This window comes from Hyposmocoma kahamanoa, unplaced genomic scaffold (genome assembly GCF_003589595.1).
Source record: "Hyposmocoma kahamanoa isolate Upper Pololo Valley unplaced genomic scaffold, ASM358959v1 270, whole genome shotgun sequence".
Taxonomy (NCBI): domain Eukaryota; kingdom Metazoa; phylum Arthropoda; class Insecta; order Lepidoptera; family Cosmopterigidae; genus Hyposmocoma; species Hyposmocoma kahamanoa.
In genome coordinates this window covers 2,125,633-2,143,758 of record NW_020653770.1, presented here as the reverse complement: position 1 = coordinate 2,143,758, position 18,126 = coordinate 2,125,633, and the positions used below count along the sequence as shown (strand labels likewise).

At 35.7% G+C, this 18,126-nt stretch overlaps 1 protein-coding gene across 1 annotated transcript in view; it reads right to left on the bottom strand.

Moving 5' to 3' along the window:
- Window positions 1–7,797: 7,797 nt before the first annotated feature.
- Window positions 7,798–18,126, bottom strand: part of LOC113229026 (organic cation transporter 1-like) — a 55,956-nt gene continuing 45,627 nt past the window's right edge. The window contains exons 10-14 of the mRNA XM_026462497.1: window positions 17,466–17,601; window positions 10,249–10,816; window positions 9,851–9,982; window positions 9,385–9,566; window positions 7,798–8,314 (exon numbers count right to left, since the gene is read on the bottom strand). Of these exons, the coding sequence (XP_026318282.1) occupies window positions 8,120–8,314; window positions 9,385–9,566; window positions 9,851–9,982; window positions 10,249–10,816; window positions 17,466–17,601 (1,213 nt within the window). The 3' untranslated portion in view covers window positions 7,798–8,119. The remainder of the gene's footprint in view (window positions 8,315–9,384; window positions 9,567–9,850; window positions 9,983–10,248; window positions 10,817–17,465; window positions 17,602–18,126) is intronic.

The following is an 18,126-nucleotide window of genomic DNA, read 5'->3' as shown; positions in this document are numbered from 1 at the left end:
AAATAACTCCACTAGTTTGTTCTAATTATTAAACAAAGATCCGGATTCGAACCAACGACGCTATGCCAACTAAGCCATAGAACGAACCAACGGAACTCACGAATTTTTTCAAGTGTTTGAGGCAGATCATTTTTTTTTGTTTTTAAGTCTTAGAATTTTTATTATTTTATTTATTTTATTAACTAAGTATTTTTGTCTGCTTTTATAACTTGTCGAAGAAGCATTGGTGTAATAAGGTCACGCCTGTAAAATCATTACTTCAGTCACAGATAATACAGTAGTATACTAGTACAGATACCCAGTCTCGTAACTCCGCTTATTCGGACGCTTATTTCGATTTTTAACGCTAATCAATGGATATTAGAAGTAAACACGCAATGCGATTGTAATAATATTCGAAAAGGCCAACAGATGGCAGCTGTTACAATTTTGTCAAAATTATTGCCCTTGTTCAGGCAATAATTAATGTAATAACGTATAATAAAATTGCAAAGAACCCGAGTCTGTACTTTTAATACTCCGAAGTAATAGTTTTGGTAGTAGTAGAGCTCCTTGTACCTGAACAGCGTGCGGTTAGGTATTTAATGTGGTGTTAGTGTATGTCTGTCAATGTAGTGTGTAGTTGTATGCAGCAAATACCAACCGCCTGCTGTACATGAATTTATGGTAAGATAATAACTACTCTATCAGAATCTATCGGAGAGACCTCAAGGGTCGTCTTACGATCTATCAAGTGTAGCCCTACAACCTAACGGTGTGTAGCCTAACCTAACCATAAATATATAAATGGAGAGATATATAGTATAAATAAGGAAGTCTGTCACCAGGAGACCTAAGGTGACAAACGGAAGTTGGGAAGGAAATTAGGATGTACACGTCGTGCGATGTGTACAGGAATGGTTTTCTCACTGCCGGTCAAGCAGACTCACAAGACCGATCTACTGATGGCTAAAGGTGTCTTGGCCACAGTGAGAGGAGTAGCAGGTAGTACGTCAATAAGCAAGGAGATGAGTTAAAATCAGATGGTATTGGTCAACTAACTGTATTTACAATATTTACTGACTATTTATACAATATTTGTTTATACTACATTATAATAAGTTTTCTTAGTGAAATATGGGTGTTATTGACGACTAGGTTGATTTTTGTTAATTGGCATAGTACGTGACTATGCTGCACTTGTTGCAAAAGAATGATCTGTTGACGAGGCTAGTTTTTGTAGCATTTTATTCGAAATCGCTATTTTGCAGTTTCTTCGTTGTTTATACTATGTTCAACCTTGAACAGTACCTTAGAGCGATGCAAACGCGATGCACTAGCGATGCAGTCGCTAATCGTCTAACTTTGCACACGCGCGCGATTTTACGCGCGTTTGTATCGATGCAGTCGCAGTCTAAATACGTGTGTAACCATTCTTAACTATGTCTGCGTTCAAGCAGCAATGTGACCATTACTGTGTTCCAGTTTTGAACGGTAAGGGTGCTGGTGAAATTACAGTCACGTGACACTTGTCAACTTATGGTATTAAATGACGGGACGAATATGTAGTGCGAATTTTAGGTAGGTCTAATGCCACATAGCACTGGTTTTCAGTCTTAAAATGTGCAGAGCTTACACCCAGAAATAAAAGTAGCTATCTGAAATTATTGATAGCGTTCCACGCCATACAACTTCCGTCTTCCGTGCACACTTTCAACCAATCACCATCTCGGATATTGCGGGAAAAGAACGCACATGATTGGACAAGTATCATTTCAGTGTGTTGCGCAGGCCACGCCGCGAACGAAGCCCAACTAACTTAGCTTAGCTCACGTAGCCAAGGCGTCTTTTTGTGCTTCTGTTCACACCACGAACTAAGCTAACGGAGCGAACTAAACGATCCCGCTAAGCTAAGTAAAATATATCGCCCTTCTGCCGCCCGTCACCTTCACACGTACCATAGTCACTACTTACTTTTCGTAGAGTAAGCTAAGTTAGCTAGCTTCTTTCATTTATTTATTTATTTTTATTTATTTACAATAAATTACATACTGCTAACAGATCAATATCCAAACGCAATTGTAATCTTACGGCGAAGAGGATAGTATTTATGTATATACAAATTAATGTCATTAAAAAATACAATTGATACAAAAAATCAAACAAAATTGAAAAATGAAATTAAGTAATTTTTTTATTATTATACTATTACTGCAATATTATATTACAATAAAGAATGGAATATTTTTTTAAGTCACATAATACTGCTGCCTCTGGTCAAAGTTTCAAGGTACCGGTCCCGCGGAAACTACGAATTTAAATTCCGAGCATGTAAATACGAAAAGTACCCAAATCTTTGACAGATTTGGCCCGGCCGATCTGAGTGTCTTTTTTTGAGTAAATGACATGATGGTACATTTGTCAGCTTTTAAGGTTAAACTATAGTCATTATCCCAACTAAGCACGTCATCAATATCCCTCTGCAGAAGCTTCACGGTGTGGCTTGTGCTTTATGTTTGTTGTTGTAATTATTACAATTAAATAATAAAAGTCAGTTATTTGTTTAATACTGGTTTAATTCGTCATATTGATATTGTCCTAAAATACACTTTTAATTATATTTACAACGTGTGTTTCATTTTTTAGTAGGAAATTACTTATTTGACGTATTCTTGTTCAATGGGCTGTAACCCATATTCGAGTCCCGCAATGTATGTCGACCTTATCAAAGATTTCAGTGGATAGCTTTCATGTCGTGCCAGCTATGATGTAAGTACTGCCAAGGGCGAGGCTAGACGAGTATTTTCTTGAGAGTTGGTGATTTGCGTAATTTCCGATGCATTCAGTTTAATGTGAAAATTTCGTTTGTGTCACAAGAGATGTTGCGAAATGCGTTGTCTGTCAATATCCAGGATTGAGCCATAGTTCCCACGCGGGCCCAAGTCACACTTAATGAGCAGCGGCCGCATAAGCACTTCTGTGCAAAGTATTATTTAGCATTTTGAATCTTATCTTGTAAAGAAAAAAGCTCAAATTGATTTGAAGTATATGAGGCACCGTGCTAGCTCCTCCGACTGCTGCACACCTCTACTCTTTAAACCTCCCCCAACGCACTGCACGTTTTTTTTACATTAATCGATGCGTTTGTATGTATAAGTGTGCGGTCTGAGTTTTTTGCAGTACAAACGACGTGTTAATGGTTCTAGTATATTATAATGTATGCGCCACTGTTTATTTAGTTCAGATTTATACTGCAAAAAACGTGCTGTGTAATGCCGTGTGAACGAGCGGTCAGTGTGACTTGACTCTTACACTATATGACACATACACCGTGAAATAAAATACGTTCGTCTGACACCCTAAACCGACTTTCAGTCGCACGTGAACTCACAAGATTACGCCCGTTTGGCCTCACCCTTAACAAGAGATACATGGTATGGACTATACATCGGCAAATACATAATTGTAAATTGTTTATCTTCCACGACTTACAAAGATACAATACCATTTTATTAGTCAAAGTTTTGTAGCTATTTGAGTTTTACGGAAACAGGAGAATGTATTTTTAAATTTAATCTTATATGTGTACTGTTAAGCTAAAGTTTTAATATGATTATTTAAATGTAGTTACATTATTCCATTATCCACAGCCACCTTACCCATTACTGCCACCAAGCGGCAATGTGAAGATTACAGCATTCAAGTTTTGAAGGGTCGGTGAAATTACATGCATATGGGACACGTCAACTTATGTCTCAGGGTGAGGAACGCAGTGACAATGTCCCTCTGATCTTTACAATTTAAAATTGTGAGTGGAATTGCAATTGCTATGGACAGGCGTGTCGCTTACCACCAGGCGCACGACTTGTTCGTCCCTTGGAAAATAATCGATGATTCACATTTATCAACGAATAAATACTCTAATGTTTGTATCGTCATTTAGCATCATCTTATCAAAATTTTTTAGCAAGAGTATCTCTAAAATTGTTTGCTTTCACCTAAATATCAGGCGTTCTAAATTTACAAATTTAAGTTTTTTTTACTTAATTTAAGTTTATCTCGCAATATTTTCGTGATGCCCAGCATTGGTTAAAGTTGTGCTGTAGATGAAGATAAGATTGACAATAGGTACATCGTCAAGTTCCGTACAACACGAATAACACCGAAGCTAGGATTTAAGAATATAGTAGCATAATGAACTGCCTAAATGCCGATCAAAAAAAGTACCTAGAATATGTATTGCATGATTTTGTACAAACTTTCCTTTCTTATATTTAAGTATTAGTGTGCTATGTTATAATCAACCCTAAAACTTCGTTAATGTAAATAGGAAAAAGCATCTTGTGAGGTTATAATGTCACATATTTTAGCTTTTTTAAGTTTTTTACAAATGGATATTACTTAACATACCTATATGATGCTACGAGTTTAACTCTGTGGAACTACACAGAACACCAAGTTCTGGCCCTGTACAGGCTGTACTACTTGAGTGCGAATGCCAATTACGCGATTGACGATAGTGCGAAGACCGTTACGCGAAAGCTTAAATGCGCGATAGTTCACTTGCGCGAATGACGATAACACGAAGTCAGATTTGACTCCCATGGCTGCAGGTTGTTGTAATTTTTTGCAATGTAAAGCTTTCTAGCTCACCAATGCTCTGGCCACACAAAGGCAGCCGTGAGTGCGTTCCAGGCGCGGGATTTTTGTAATGTACAAGTTCAAAGGAACCCTGCCACACTGAGGGTCGTATTCCAGAACTTTACTCAATGCTCAAGTCAGGGCTTGAGTATTGCAGTAAGCACAGAAAATCATACTCAAGTCCTTGCTATTAGGGTCGTATTTCCAATGCTTGAAATCATACTCAAGTCTGCTCAAATTCTGACTAAAACTCGCGGCAACCGCGCTGAAGGGCGGCGTGCGGGGTCGAATGCTATAACAAGCAGGCGGACATTATCCGACAACGATGTGCTTTATTCTTTAAAATCTGTGTTGAAAATGAAACGTAGCCGCTTTTGGTGTCTTCCTAGCCGCCTTTGGGCCGCTATTTTGCCGCGAACTACGTTTGGGACTAGTGTTGTGTCATGGAAAAATTTCTATTTTGAAAAACTAATATTTTTCACAAAGTAAATATTTTTCCGGATATTTTTCCTTTAATTTTCCACATTTGACGTTGACACCTGTCAAAAGTTGAAATTACTGAACGAAACCGATGGAGCCATTTATAAGGTTTGTTGTGAAACAATTTTAAATCTCGTTTTTCTCTAAGTGAATTTTATCTATAAGATATTTCTAAACGTAGCACATAAGCCTTCGAAATAATATTTTTCCAATTTTTTTGAGAATTTTTCCGGAGAAATTTCCACCAATTACCTAACAGTACTTGGGACTGCTGTGACACGCCGCGGTAAACATTCGCTTCCTGCAGGTCCGCGCCAAGACCGCTTTTCCCGCTGTACAACCTGTGTGGTCTGAACTGATTGAGAATATATAAGTGGAGCGTATGTGTCACTAGAATCGTTCGCAACTGCACTTTTAAATATTGTATTAAAATTTAGTACTTGCGCGGCTGCAGCTATTACATTATACTTGAAATGCAGCTCGTGTAAAACAAACTTGTCAAAACAACCGGTGACTTACCACCTAGATGATAATTATTCTATCTATTTACAACAAAGAAACTTATAACAAAATTAACGTTAACTATTTACATGGAACTTTTTTCCACTTAACCCTAACGTAAAGTCAGCTGTAAGTTTATTCTAAGTAGTACGGACCAATAATTCAAGACGATTGCTAATCTCCATATCTGCAGATCGTAACTCTGAAAAAGGTCAAAATTCCATTTTATATCTAAATGGCGCTAATCAATAATGATAATAACGCGCACACACTCATACCCCCGTCTACTACTAGGGAAACCCTGTATCGCGGGTGCATGGACACACACGTAGACTTCGAGTATATAACCAGAAATAGAGACGAAATTTCATTTAATTTGTTTGAAAACTATTCTGCCAAATCATTACAGTGACAACTGCGCTCCGATTGGCCAGCCCGAATTCTAAACAAGTGACGGGTGTCGTCATTGATGAATTACCAGGAATGGTATGGTATGGCCCTTATTTCGTCTCTATTTATGGTTATAGACAATCGCAAATTACATCCAAACTCTCGAGAGAAATAAATATAGACCATCAAAAAATATTTCTCCCGACACGGAAATCGAACTCGGTACCTCTGCGTGGCAGTAACCGTTCGGCCACAGAGGCACTTTTTTGTAATATAATTCAAATATTGACCATGAGTTAAATTATTTCCTGAACTTTGACAAATATGCGTGTCAACAGCATTGTGTGTTACAAACCATTTAGATAGTGGTAACCATAAACAATTTCAGAAAACAGCCGGCAGTATTCACAAAAATCCGTGCAATAAGCGCCATCTAGTTGAGTGACTTGTTTGTTATCACTAGAAATTAAATTAGCTTTGATAAAATGTAGTTCGTTAAAAAATTAGTTACAAAAATAGCTATTTGGTACCTTTAGCGACATCTGGTGTACCAATAGGTACTAAATAGGTACCCGACTACACTGTACGCAATTAATAGTACGTACTCTTGAATTATTGGTCCATGGTAGTGGTATCAGGTAAGCCAATGTGAGTTATGACGGTATCTGCAGACGCGGACGCGGTTGCGAATTGGTCATCCTTGAAATCTGCACGTCAAACTACACATTAGCGGATCTTATTCCGTTGCATTGGAGGTGATATTCGAACAAAAGTGTATGTGTTGTTGAATGAACATCATGAAAGAAACCTTCGATTAGTTCTGTTGTTACAATTCAAGATGATTTTGGGCACTTATTTGGGATGGACACACAGGTCCCATTTCAACGTAATGCCAATATCCTATTATTAAACACCTTAACATTAAAATGTATGTCCCGAATGTTTACGGGACTATTTACAGAAGTAACAGCTTACATCAAATTCAATGTGTTTTATAAAAAACGTTCCGAAATTTCCAAAAAGTATCTAGTTCTAGTAATTTAAAGTATTTGCACAGAAAATAGAATTCTTACATCAAAAAATGCTAAGAAAATTGGATAAGTATTACTTTACATGTGTATTAGAAAGTAATAGCATAGTATAATAAGGCAATAATGGTAATTCCATACAAACATAGTAGCGCGGCTTGTACCCGTGTATGGAAACCCGCCTCGCGCTGTGTACAGACGCACACATTCGCATAAGCTCGCGATGCACTCGCGTTGCGTAGCGCTGGTTGTCGCGTGCGCCTTACATAATGCAAATAGCTAGTTTTCAAGACCAGTGGCCACTCCAAAATAATTCCTTTTTTTGATTTATGACCGAAATTTGTTCAGAAAATACTAAAAACTTATTAGAAATATGATATCGTGCTTTTCATTGGTTAAAATAATCATAATGACAATGTTGAATTTGTATTTTTAAGTTTATCGAATATTACGATGTTTGACCACCATGATATTCAATTACTTTTGTGAAATTACTCCACTAGTTTGTTATAAAATTATTAATACAAAGATCGAACACTAAGAAAAAATTCCATCGGCTGGAAAGTAACCAACGTCTTTCAGCAAACCGTGCCAACTAAGCCATGGAATGAACTAGCGGATTTTACGAATTGTTCTGCTTGTTGCAGATCTGTGTTTTTAGGTTTTAACGACTGTGCCGTAGCGCCATCTGTGAGAAATCTACGGCAACAAAGTCGTTAAAAACCAAAATTAAAGACACATAGAAAAATTCGCAAGGTAGACTGGAAGACGTTGGTTCGAATATACCCGGATTTAAAGAAAATTGGAATTGTCTACGATTTGTCAATTTTGCGCGGCAGACACGTCTCAGTTTTTTTAAACCATCTTCGTGATGAATTAGGACGCTTTTGAGATAGGCCACTCGAAATATGTGCGTGCATATTGGGCGCACGGCGGGATTGCACATATATCTACAAGCCGCTCTGCGATGTTTGCTTGGAGTTACCATACTCGTCATATTATACTTTGGTAATACTTTCTAATAAGTTATTATCCATTTAAATGATGATACTATTCACTCGCACGTCGAACTTAAATCTTAGATAAATCCGTAAGAAATTTTAATCATCTATAACCACACGTTTAGGTTTTTCAACACAACTCAAAATCTTGAAGTCTCGACCGAATAGCTCCCCATCTCCCAAAGTTTGAGGCAGAGGTTGGTGTAAGGTCTCTGGGAAGAAAAGAGCTGTTATTCCGCCTAAGATGCTCAGAATTCCCATGATGATTAGAGGTAACGCTCTTGAGTAGACCGCCTAGAAATAAATACATAGAACTGTGTTAAAACATTACAAATGATCGCGTACATTTGCTTTTTTCAAACAAATTAACGTTTTGGGCTGATTGAGATGGTATTAGTTATCAACCATCATCAACCAGTTAGATCTAATATTAATGTAACCCACCCTATATTATGAACTGCAGTTACAAAAAAAAACCGATCGTGGAATTACATCTAAGCTATATTGAAATCGGTTACCGGAAAGTGTGCTAAACCGGATAATACCCTAGTTTGCTACCCTTAGAGGTGGAATATTTTTTCAAATTTAAATGAGACTAGTACTGAAGTACCCTCTTTCCAACAAAAAAAGAATCATCGTAATCGGTTCACAAATGATCGGTTCAAAGAGTTATCGAGTAACATACATACAAAAAAACTTGAATTGAGAACCTTCTCCTTTTTTTGAAGTCGCTTAAAAATTATGACAAACTAAGAGAGTTAAATAGTTTTTATTGTAGTTGAAAAATAAACTGATGCACATTAATATTCATTTATCTAAACGGTTAACTTTTACCAACAAATGTCAAATGATTAAAGTAATTTTTTGTTTGATCGTCTTAACCTAACCTCTACCAAGGTTCTGTCACTCACTCAAGGTTACGCAATAAATGTAATAAGTACCGCTAAGTGTATCGCTGTCGGCACAAACATTCGAGGGATGTCACACGTGTATTGAGAAATTACAAAAAGCTTTCTTAAGTAATTTTTGACAATGCCTTGATAAATAAGCCTTGAAATACAGTATTGGAATTTTTAATAAACTTGACTTCATGCTTCTGTGCTTGAGTTTTCCCCAGGAATAAAATTGTGATCATTTTAATCAATGGTAGTTTCAAAAGCATTTTTAGGCAAATGCGTAAAATCGTCACGTAGCGCACATCGTCGTTTAACATAAGACGAAAATATGGCCAAGCGTGCGTCTATTTCTCACAAAAAAATATCTTGTATTTGTACGTCTCTAAAGAACCACCTAGGCAAATGTTTATACCAGAAATACGAACTACGAATAACGACTACAGCTGCTGACTCTTTTTAGACACTTACCAAGTGTACAATATAAGGGCAAGCAAGCAATCCCAATCCCGATATAAAGGATGCAGCTCCCATAGCCTGAGCCCTTAGTACAGTTGGCAGCAACTCGCCAATAAGCACGTAGAATACTGCGAATGCTGACGCAGCGAAAAGTCTGCCTATCATTGCTAATGACACTGTTATCCACGGCCAACCTGAAGACACCGAAAAATTTGACATTTTACACTATATTTTTTGCTTTAAAAGTGACTCTTATCACGATTACATAAAGAAAATAATTGTAATTGTAAAAGTCACATATGTCAAGAGCCGTACGAATTGTTTAGACTGATGAAATCAGTATAATAACAAATGTTGAACGAAACAAGAAACAAATCTACTAGTGAACAAAAGTTAACTACACTGAGATCCTTTTTGAAGATATACATAAATGCTAGGAAACCAAAAATATTAAGGTAGTTGCAACTAAAAAACTTACTTTCAGGAACAAAACCGCAGCACAAACAGGCGAGTCCACCTACGCACATGAAAACACAGAGCACCCAGCGCCGGCCAAACCGCTCCATGCATCGCCAAGCTATGAAATACGAGGGCAGTTCTACTGCTCCTCCTGAAAGAGAATAAGAAACGAATTTAGCATTTAGGTAGGTCCACAACAGCAACATTATTATAAAATTTGAACATTTATATATTTTATAATAAAATCGGCTAGCTGTTGCATGTTGTTTGAAGACCGAAAGCCTCTTGATGAGACCTTATCCTTAAAAGAGACCCGTGCCTATTTTTAAACACCATTATGAAAAAATTCTACTTAAGCATAAAGATGCAACTTGAAAAAAAAAGTATACATGAATAGGAAATAAAATTCGCACTTACCAATAAAGAAAGCTAAGTAATCATCTACGCCTAAATTAGACGAATTGTAACTTAAGCTGTTATAAACGACTCCCAAAGCCACCCAATCAAAAGTAAGTAGCAAAAACTTCTTCCTTATATTCGGGTATCTCCAAATATCCATCAGAGATGCTTTCCCATCACCTTCTGAATTCTGTTCATCCATTTTTCTATTCTCCTCGTCATCTTCATCTTTCATGAACATTTTCGTAACTAATTGTAAAGATTTTCTTCTAAAACTTCCAGCTGGAGATTTTAAAGGATCAGTTTGTGTGGATTTTTGATGCAATTCAGTATTGAAACGAGATTCTTCATTGCTATCTTTACTTCCTTTTCTCATTTTCTTATTTACAATCTCAGCTACTTCTAATGCTAGTATTCTTTCCAAACCTTTAGTTTGTTCTTCTTCGCTTATTTTCGTCAAGTCTGGTTTAAATGTAAGCATGTTGCTTATTCTTCTGTCTATGGATTCGTCTTTTTCTAATACATCGGAGAAACTCACTATGTGGCCGTTGAGTAGGCCAGCTTCCTCTTCTTCTTTGATTTTTTTCTGTGAAATAATGTTATTTAAATTAAGTTTTATTGACAGTAGTGAAAGGTCAAAAATAAGATTAATTAAAAGGGCCTAACAAGCGTGAAGTAAAAGAGAAACATCTTGAAAATAATTGAAAACAGAAGCGGAAGGGGCTCACGGGCTATCTTAAGAAAGAGTTTTTTTATAACATCAAGTGACGGGACGAACAAGTCGTGCAAAGTCAAGCAAGATTTAATTAAAACCAGATCGAAGACGAACATGAAATAAGTTGCTTTCATTAGATTAAAAGAATATGGGGCAACGTGAACCAAAGAAAAAGCTTTGTAAAAGACAGAATAGTGTTCATGGCACCTACGAGAGCACATAGCTCTGAAATGTAAAAGAGAGAATATTTAATTTAAAAACTATACCTAACTTAATGTTATTAATTGTATGTATAAAGTCAACTGCATATTCGGTTGTACACCTTGACCTTTGGCGCGCTCTACTCATAAGTAACGAATTGAATTTAAAACTTAAGCTTAAAGCTGGACGTGCTTTTGATTGAATCTACTGCACAAGTTATCCAAGGTCAAACGGCGGTTTCATTTACAAGTTACAAAGTGAGAGGTATTTTTTGGAATACTGAAATCGAAAAGTTACCGACATGGCGGTATTGTAATCGAGCTACAAACTTTTGGATCCAGATTCGAAAAAAAAACAAATAACGACGATTTAAGATCATTTTGCTGTTCAAGATCCTGTAGCAACCATAACAACAGTAACAACCGGATTAATTAAGAAACATAAAAAATAACACAGATATAACAGATAGTTTATCGTGTGCACACAAATAATGTTCTAAATTCTCGTTTATACAAATGACAGTACAAAGGTTGACAAACACATTGGGGTCAGTTATATCTACACTCGAAATGCGTCACTTATTTTTGTCAATAACGATTAAGGGGTTAAAACTTACTTTTAAGTCTATATCTAATTAAAGAGAAATGTACATAACTACTTTCTTAAGTTGAAACCTCACACAGAAAAAAAGGATTTCTACTAATAAGAAAGAGCAATTTCTCAAAATATTTGCTAATTCTGAAAAAATATTTATTAAAAGTAATAAAATATTGTCATTACAAAAATACTGCTATCTTTTTCTAATACAATTTTACTCTTAACCTTATTGTAACTTTGAGACAAATACGTTCACTTCAAGATTTTATTTCATTTCCAATCAATTAATTGGACATTACTTACATCAAGAAATTTTTACCGCTTACATCAAATTTAAATAATCTTAAATGAATTCAAAATTTCTTGGGTGTGTTTTAAGAAAATATATTTTTAAACAAAAAAAGAAGTATTTATTAATACAAAGATGGAACACTCAGAAAAAATTCCTTCGATCCGGCCAGATTCGAACCGACGTCTTCTAGCTTAATGATAAATAGCTCAAGATAAATGTTTCTATAATATTTTACAGTATATTTTTTTCAATAATCGATTAACTACTGTACGTGTACTATAAGTTTCCGGAATTAATAAGAAAAATATACTATAAATGGTCGCAAATGAATTTATTGTTTCTCAAAATATTCTCCGTTAGAGTTAATGCACTTTTTCAAACGAATGAACCAATTTTGATAACATTTATGCCACTGCTCCGTGACAATCTCTGAAACATTTTTCATACTCTTCGACAGCCTCTTCAGTAACTGGTTCTTAGTTTTTGGAAATAAATAAAAGTCACAAGGGGCCAGATCGGGACTGTAAGCGGTATGGTTCATAAGGTCAACGTTGTTCACCTTCAAAAATTCATTTATCTGTCTAGCCGTGTGAGAACTGGCATTATCGTGGTGCAAGATGATACGGCGTTTACGGTTATTTTTACGGAGTTCGTCAATAACTTCCGGCAAACAAATGGTCGTGTACCAATCATTATTCGCGGTACAACGATTCTCCAAAGCAATAGTAGCCACGTGTCCAGTTTTATTTAAAAAAGAAGCAATCATCCGCTTAGAGGCACTTTACACGCGCCACTTTGGTTGGTTTCGACTCTTCTCGAAATACCTATGCGCTCGATTGCTGCTTTGTTATGGGATCGTAACTATAAGTCCATGTTTCGTCACCTGTTACTATATCCCACACCAAATTTGACGTCTCTTCGTTGAATCTGGTAAACATGGCATTGCACCAAGTGACGCAATCCATTTTTTCAGCCTCAGTCAAATTGTGTGGGATCCACCGAGAGCACAGCTTTTTCACATCCAAATGTTTGTGTAGTATCGAATATATTTGACTCATGCCTATGTCTAAAAATGCCCGAATCTCATGGTATGTCACATGCCTGTCTGTTTTGATCATACGGCGCACAGCACAGATGTTTTTGTTGTTCACAGCAGTGGACGGGCGACCATCATGAAATTCGTCACTGAGATTCACACGATCGCTATAAATAGTTGTCTATCATGGTACTTCATCGCCAAAAGCAGTTTGAAGCCGAGGAAAGCTCCGCTGAGCTGTTAAATTACACTTAAAGTCGTAGAAACGTTGAACGTTTACCTTAAATGATTAGATTTCTTAGGAGGGTATTTAGAAGCAGTAAAGTTCCTTATGAAAGAGATCCTCCAGATACGTACTGCCACCTTACCCCTTTTTGTTACTAAGAAGTAATGTGGGAACCACTGCGTTTCGGTTTTGAATGCTTATGGGAGCGTTTCCATTATGTCGTCATGTTTTATTTATCGTTGGACGACAGTCGTGTCTAGCTGTTCCTACTAGATCGTGACGACAATTTATCGGTTCACGGCAGCCGCCTTGTCGTTTGCACGACAGAATCGTTTGAAGCTGCAATTATCTGTCGTCACATTTTAATCGTGACGTTTTATTTATCGTCAGACGACAGACGCTCTTCCTATTAGTCGTGAACGACAGGTAATCGTGTTGTTGTATGTGTAAACAACTTCATTTTAATACACAGAGCACGATACTTTAAACCGCTAGAGACTATCTGTCGTCACGACATAATGTGCAGAGCGTCAGTCGTCCGTCCTAAGGGGCTGGTGAAATTACAGGCACATGGGACTTGTCAAAGAATTGTTGGATTACTTTCAGATAATCACTTAATATCACAGTTTTGATTAACGCATATTTAGTGTGTCAATTTTCGTTGCAACTTAGAATATTTTGTTCGAATGATCTCAGTACAGAGTACTAAAAACACCGACCTCAAAAGCACGTGGAATTACGTCTGTAAGTTTTATTGAAATATCCCCTAGTTCGCTATGCTACTATGCAGGACTTGACATTGGAGATAATAAAAATCGGTTCTCACTACTCAAAGTACATCGAGAGAAAAACGCCTTGAATTGGAGAAATAGCAAAATCAACCATTAAAGTAATTGCTCCTAAATTAAAGTTAGACGCTATTTATAAAAATGAATCTTCATGCGTCAACAGCCACCCTAAGAGGTGGATGATTTTCTTCAAAATAAAATGGGACCACTATGGAAGTACCCCCTTTCCAACAAAAAAAGAATCATGAAAATCGGTTCACAAATACCGGAGTTATCGCGTAACATACATACAAAAAAAAACGAACATACAGTCGAATTGAGAACCTCCTCCTTTTTTAAGTCGGTTAAAAAATAGGAATTCTTAAACATATTTCATTTCTAATTTATATACGAATTATTTTAATTACTCACTTATTCTTGCAACATGAACTATTGTGACACTTGGACGTCCATAAAATATTTTTCATAACACACAAGCACATCCTATCATCATATTGCTTTGTGCACCAACAAATTGCCTAATGCACCTTCGTCATTGTATAATAATACCTAGACCAAGTGTATAACAGAGTTTATTTCATTGCCGATAACATATACACTCCGTATAAGACATTCTCAGTTCTGTAAGCGTGGGATTGTTGTCTGATTTTTCATTGAGGTGATTAGGACATTTTAATTGATTTGCCTCATCAATTGACTTCAATGAAAAAACGCTGTAAGCCAAATAATTAAACATTTTTGAACCGTGACGTGTAATGCCAGACGGGTATCATTTAAAACCCTTGTAAATGAAATACGAATTTGAAATATAAAATACGTATTTTGTAATGATTATAAATATAAAGATTGAACGTATTGATTTTTTTGATCCGATGTTACTTGAACCCACACCCATACTGCAACTGAACTACGTGTGAAGTTGTCGAATTGTCAAAATTCTCCAATGTGTTTTTGTTAAAGATCTTTGTATTGGAATTTTCGGCATTCTGCGCCGCTAGAGACATCTATAGTCGTCACCAAATAAGAGGCCAAATTTGACACTTGTCATCGTGACGCGAATAGGGATGTGGACTAATCATATCGGTAACCACATTATACGATTTTCACGAGAAATCGATTCAGGGTTTGTGATTGTTTAGATTATTATTCGGTTCAGTGTTGTTCAGGGGCCTAAAAGGCCAAATTAAGTGTTAATTAGTGCAAATAAGTACGTTCATCGATAAAACAACACAACAAACATTAAATTACCAAGAAACCAAGGAGTTCATAAATTTTCAATTATTTGACTGGCAAAAAGTTAGAAGTTGTCAATGTCAACAACAAACAATCTCAAAAATAATGTTCATAATTTAGTCTAATATTTTTTAAAATATTTTTTCCGAGAAATCGACGTGACTCGGTGAAATTCGGCGATTAAATTGCAATTATTATTACTATTACTTTAAAAAAATAGCTTGAGGACGTAACTGTTTTCAGGGCGTTTCGAGGTAACTGAAAAATTGCATTTCAATTTGGAATTCGTGCGAAAACAGTAGTTCAAATATGTTTTGTCATTTATTATATAACGTTTCAACAACATTTATGTATTTTTTTAAACTCAATTATGTTAATACTTGTTTGTTTATTGTTTCGATGATCGCATTCAAAGTTACATGCTATGGCCTTCTTTATCTGTCAAATTTGGCCTCTTATTTGGTGACGACTATAGTGAGAGATTGTAGAACCTTCTTGACCTTCAAAGTAATTGTATGTGTTCGATTTTTGTATTAACAATCCAAATACACCAAAAATTTCAAGAGTGCTTTTTAAGTGCAGGATTTGCGGTGTATTACTGCATTTTATTTGAGATGTTTTTGTTGGTAGTACGGAGGGTATTTATTTAGTAATGCAGAATAATAATTTATAAAAACATGTATTTAAACTGAATCCTTTTCTATTTTGCGAAACCAAATAGCCGCCATTTTGCGGTAGGAGGAGCGCATCGCGTGAGCGGATAACCACCCGCTTGGTGACTTTTTAAATGTGTGCTGGGGCCTACCACAACCTCTTAGAACTATGTTACTTTAACCATACATTGACTTTTCGTACCATGACGCGCTTAAAATAAGCTTATTATAATGTTAAAACTATGATGTTTTATTGGCAGCTTTGTGACTATTCATTCACTCAGTTCGTATTGTGACGCGACTATAACATTAAATTAATATTGCTCTTATGTCAAATTTAGCAATCTTAAAATGGTTACACACATGTAATGAAAACAATATTATTTTCGAATTTATTGGCAAAATATTGGTTTGTAATAATTAAAAGTTAAGTTAAATTTAAGTTTATAAGTTATTTATTTACATATATCTCTTCATTATTTTGTTTATTTTTTATTTCATAGGACATAGGAAATAATTTCTCGTTAAATAAAAATAAGCGATGTTTATTTCGTAAAAATATGACAGCGACATCTATATGCTTCTTGACTGGCAGTTTAACACTCGACCATAATTCCGAATTCACAACGTCATCGTGACAATCAAGACTCAGCTTGTTTTATTTATTTTTCTTCATGAAAATGCGGAAAACGACGTAATTTTTATAGATTTCATTATTACACACTTTTCTTTTTTACTACTATAACATTATACTACGATAGAATAATTTGGAACATCTAAAAAGAAACAGATGGCATTATACAGTTCATATAGCGTTATTTCTTTCCTATTTTTAGTAAGGAACAGACAATATTGGGAAATCATTCGTTATTTCAATCGCTTTAGCAATAATACATTACTTGGTTGGTTGGTTTGCCATGGTACGAATATGAGTAATATTATAATAAGCTTACATTGAAATAAGATTGTTTTTTGAATGGTTATGGTAGGCCCCCTGTACCTACTCATAATAAGTACTATGGTACCAGAACTGCTAACGTGCTCATACTAAAAAACTTAATAAATTACCTAGCCATTATGTCATAATGTTTTATTTACCTATAGTTGGACGACCAAAAACCAGAAACAAATATCTGCAACAAGTTGCGTGGCTTAGTCGGCATAGCGTCCGTCACGGTTTGCTAGAAAACATTTGTTTCGAATCCAGGAATTTTTCTAAATGTTCGATCTTTGTATTAATAATTACAAACGTAATTATTAAATAATTTATGCCTGACCTAATTATCTATTTATATAAGATCGTTTATGTTAAATTAAAATGATGATGTACTTATTGAGAACTGTTAACAACTACTTCATTTTCCTTTGTCAGACGTGACACATTATAAACCCCTCAAGGGTTTCAATGTCTTACCATGTATCTGATAGAGTATGTAATTAAAAATGTATATGAAATTATAACTTAAATAATATTAATATTGAATTTGAACTTACGTGTAACAACAAAAGGAACCCCCTAGGCAGTTGTATACCATTCATTCTTCCTATATTCCGGAGAACATTCTCCGCCTCAGCTATCCTGCCGCGACCCACCAGCCACCTCGGAGATTCAGGAATGATCCAATAGTATCTGAAAAACGTAATATAGGAGATAGAACTTAACTTAACTTTTACGCGTTTTATCCGCTCACGCGATACATGCAGCCGTAGACGCATACCATACCCAGAGGTGCCGGTGATGATTTTATACCGATTTATCGGATATCGAAGTTATAACAGGTAAAAGAACTAATATTAATTGCTATTGCGGTAACTACTCTAGCAAACCATAACGTTTTTAATGCCTGGGTCTGTCATTTAAAAAAAATAAACAACTTCAAAAATACGTCACGACAATCGTGTGTGTTATTGTTTGGGCTGGTGATTTCTGTGTTTATTTATTGAAAACATACAATAAGTAGCGTTTTTTAAGTTTACTCTGAATATAAATGTTTATAAACTTACTTTAAGGAGTAATTTCATGGTAAACGTTAGAACCACTCAAACGGAATATTATCATATTTATCCAAGTACACCAAAAATTTCATTAGTGCTTTTTAAGTGCAGGATTTGCGGTGTATTACTGCATTATATTTGAGATGTTTTTGTTGATAGT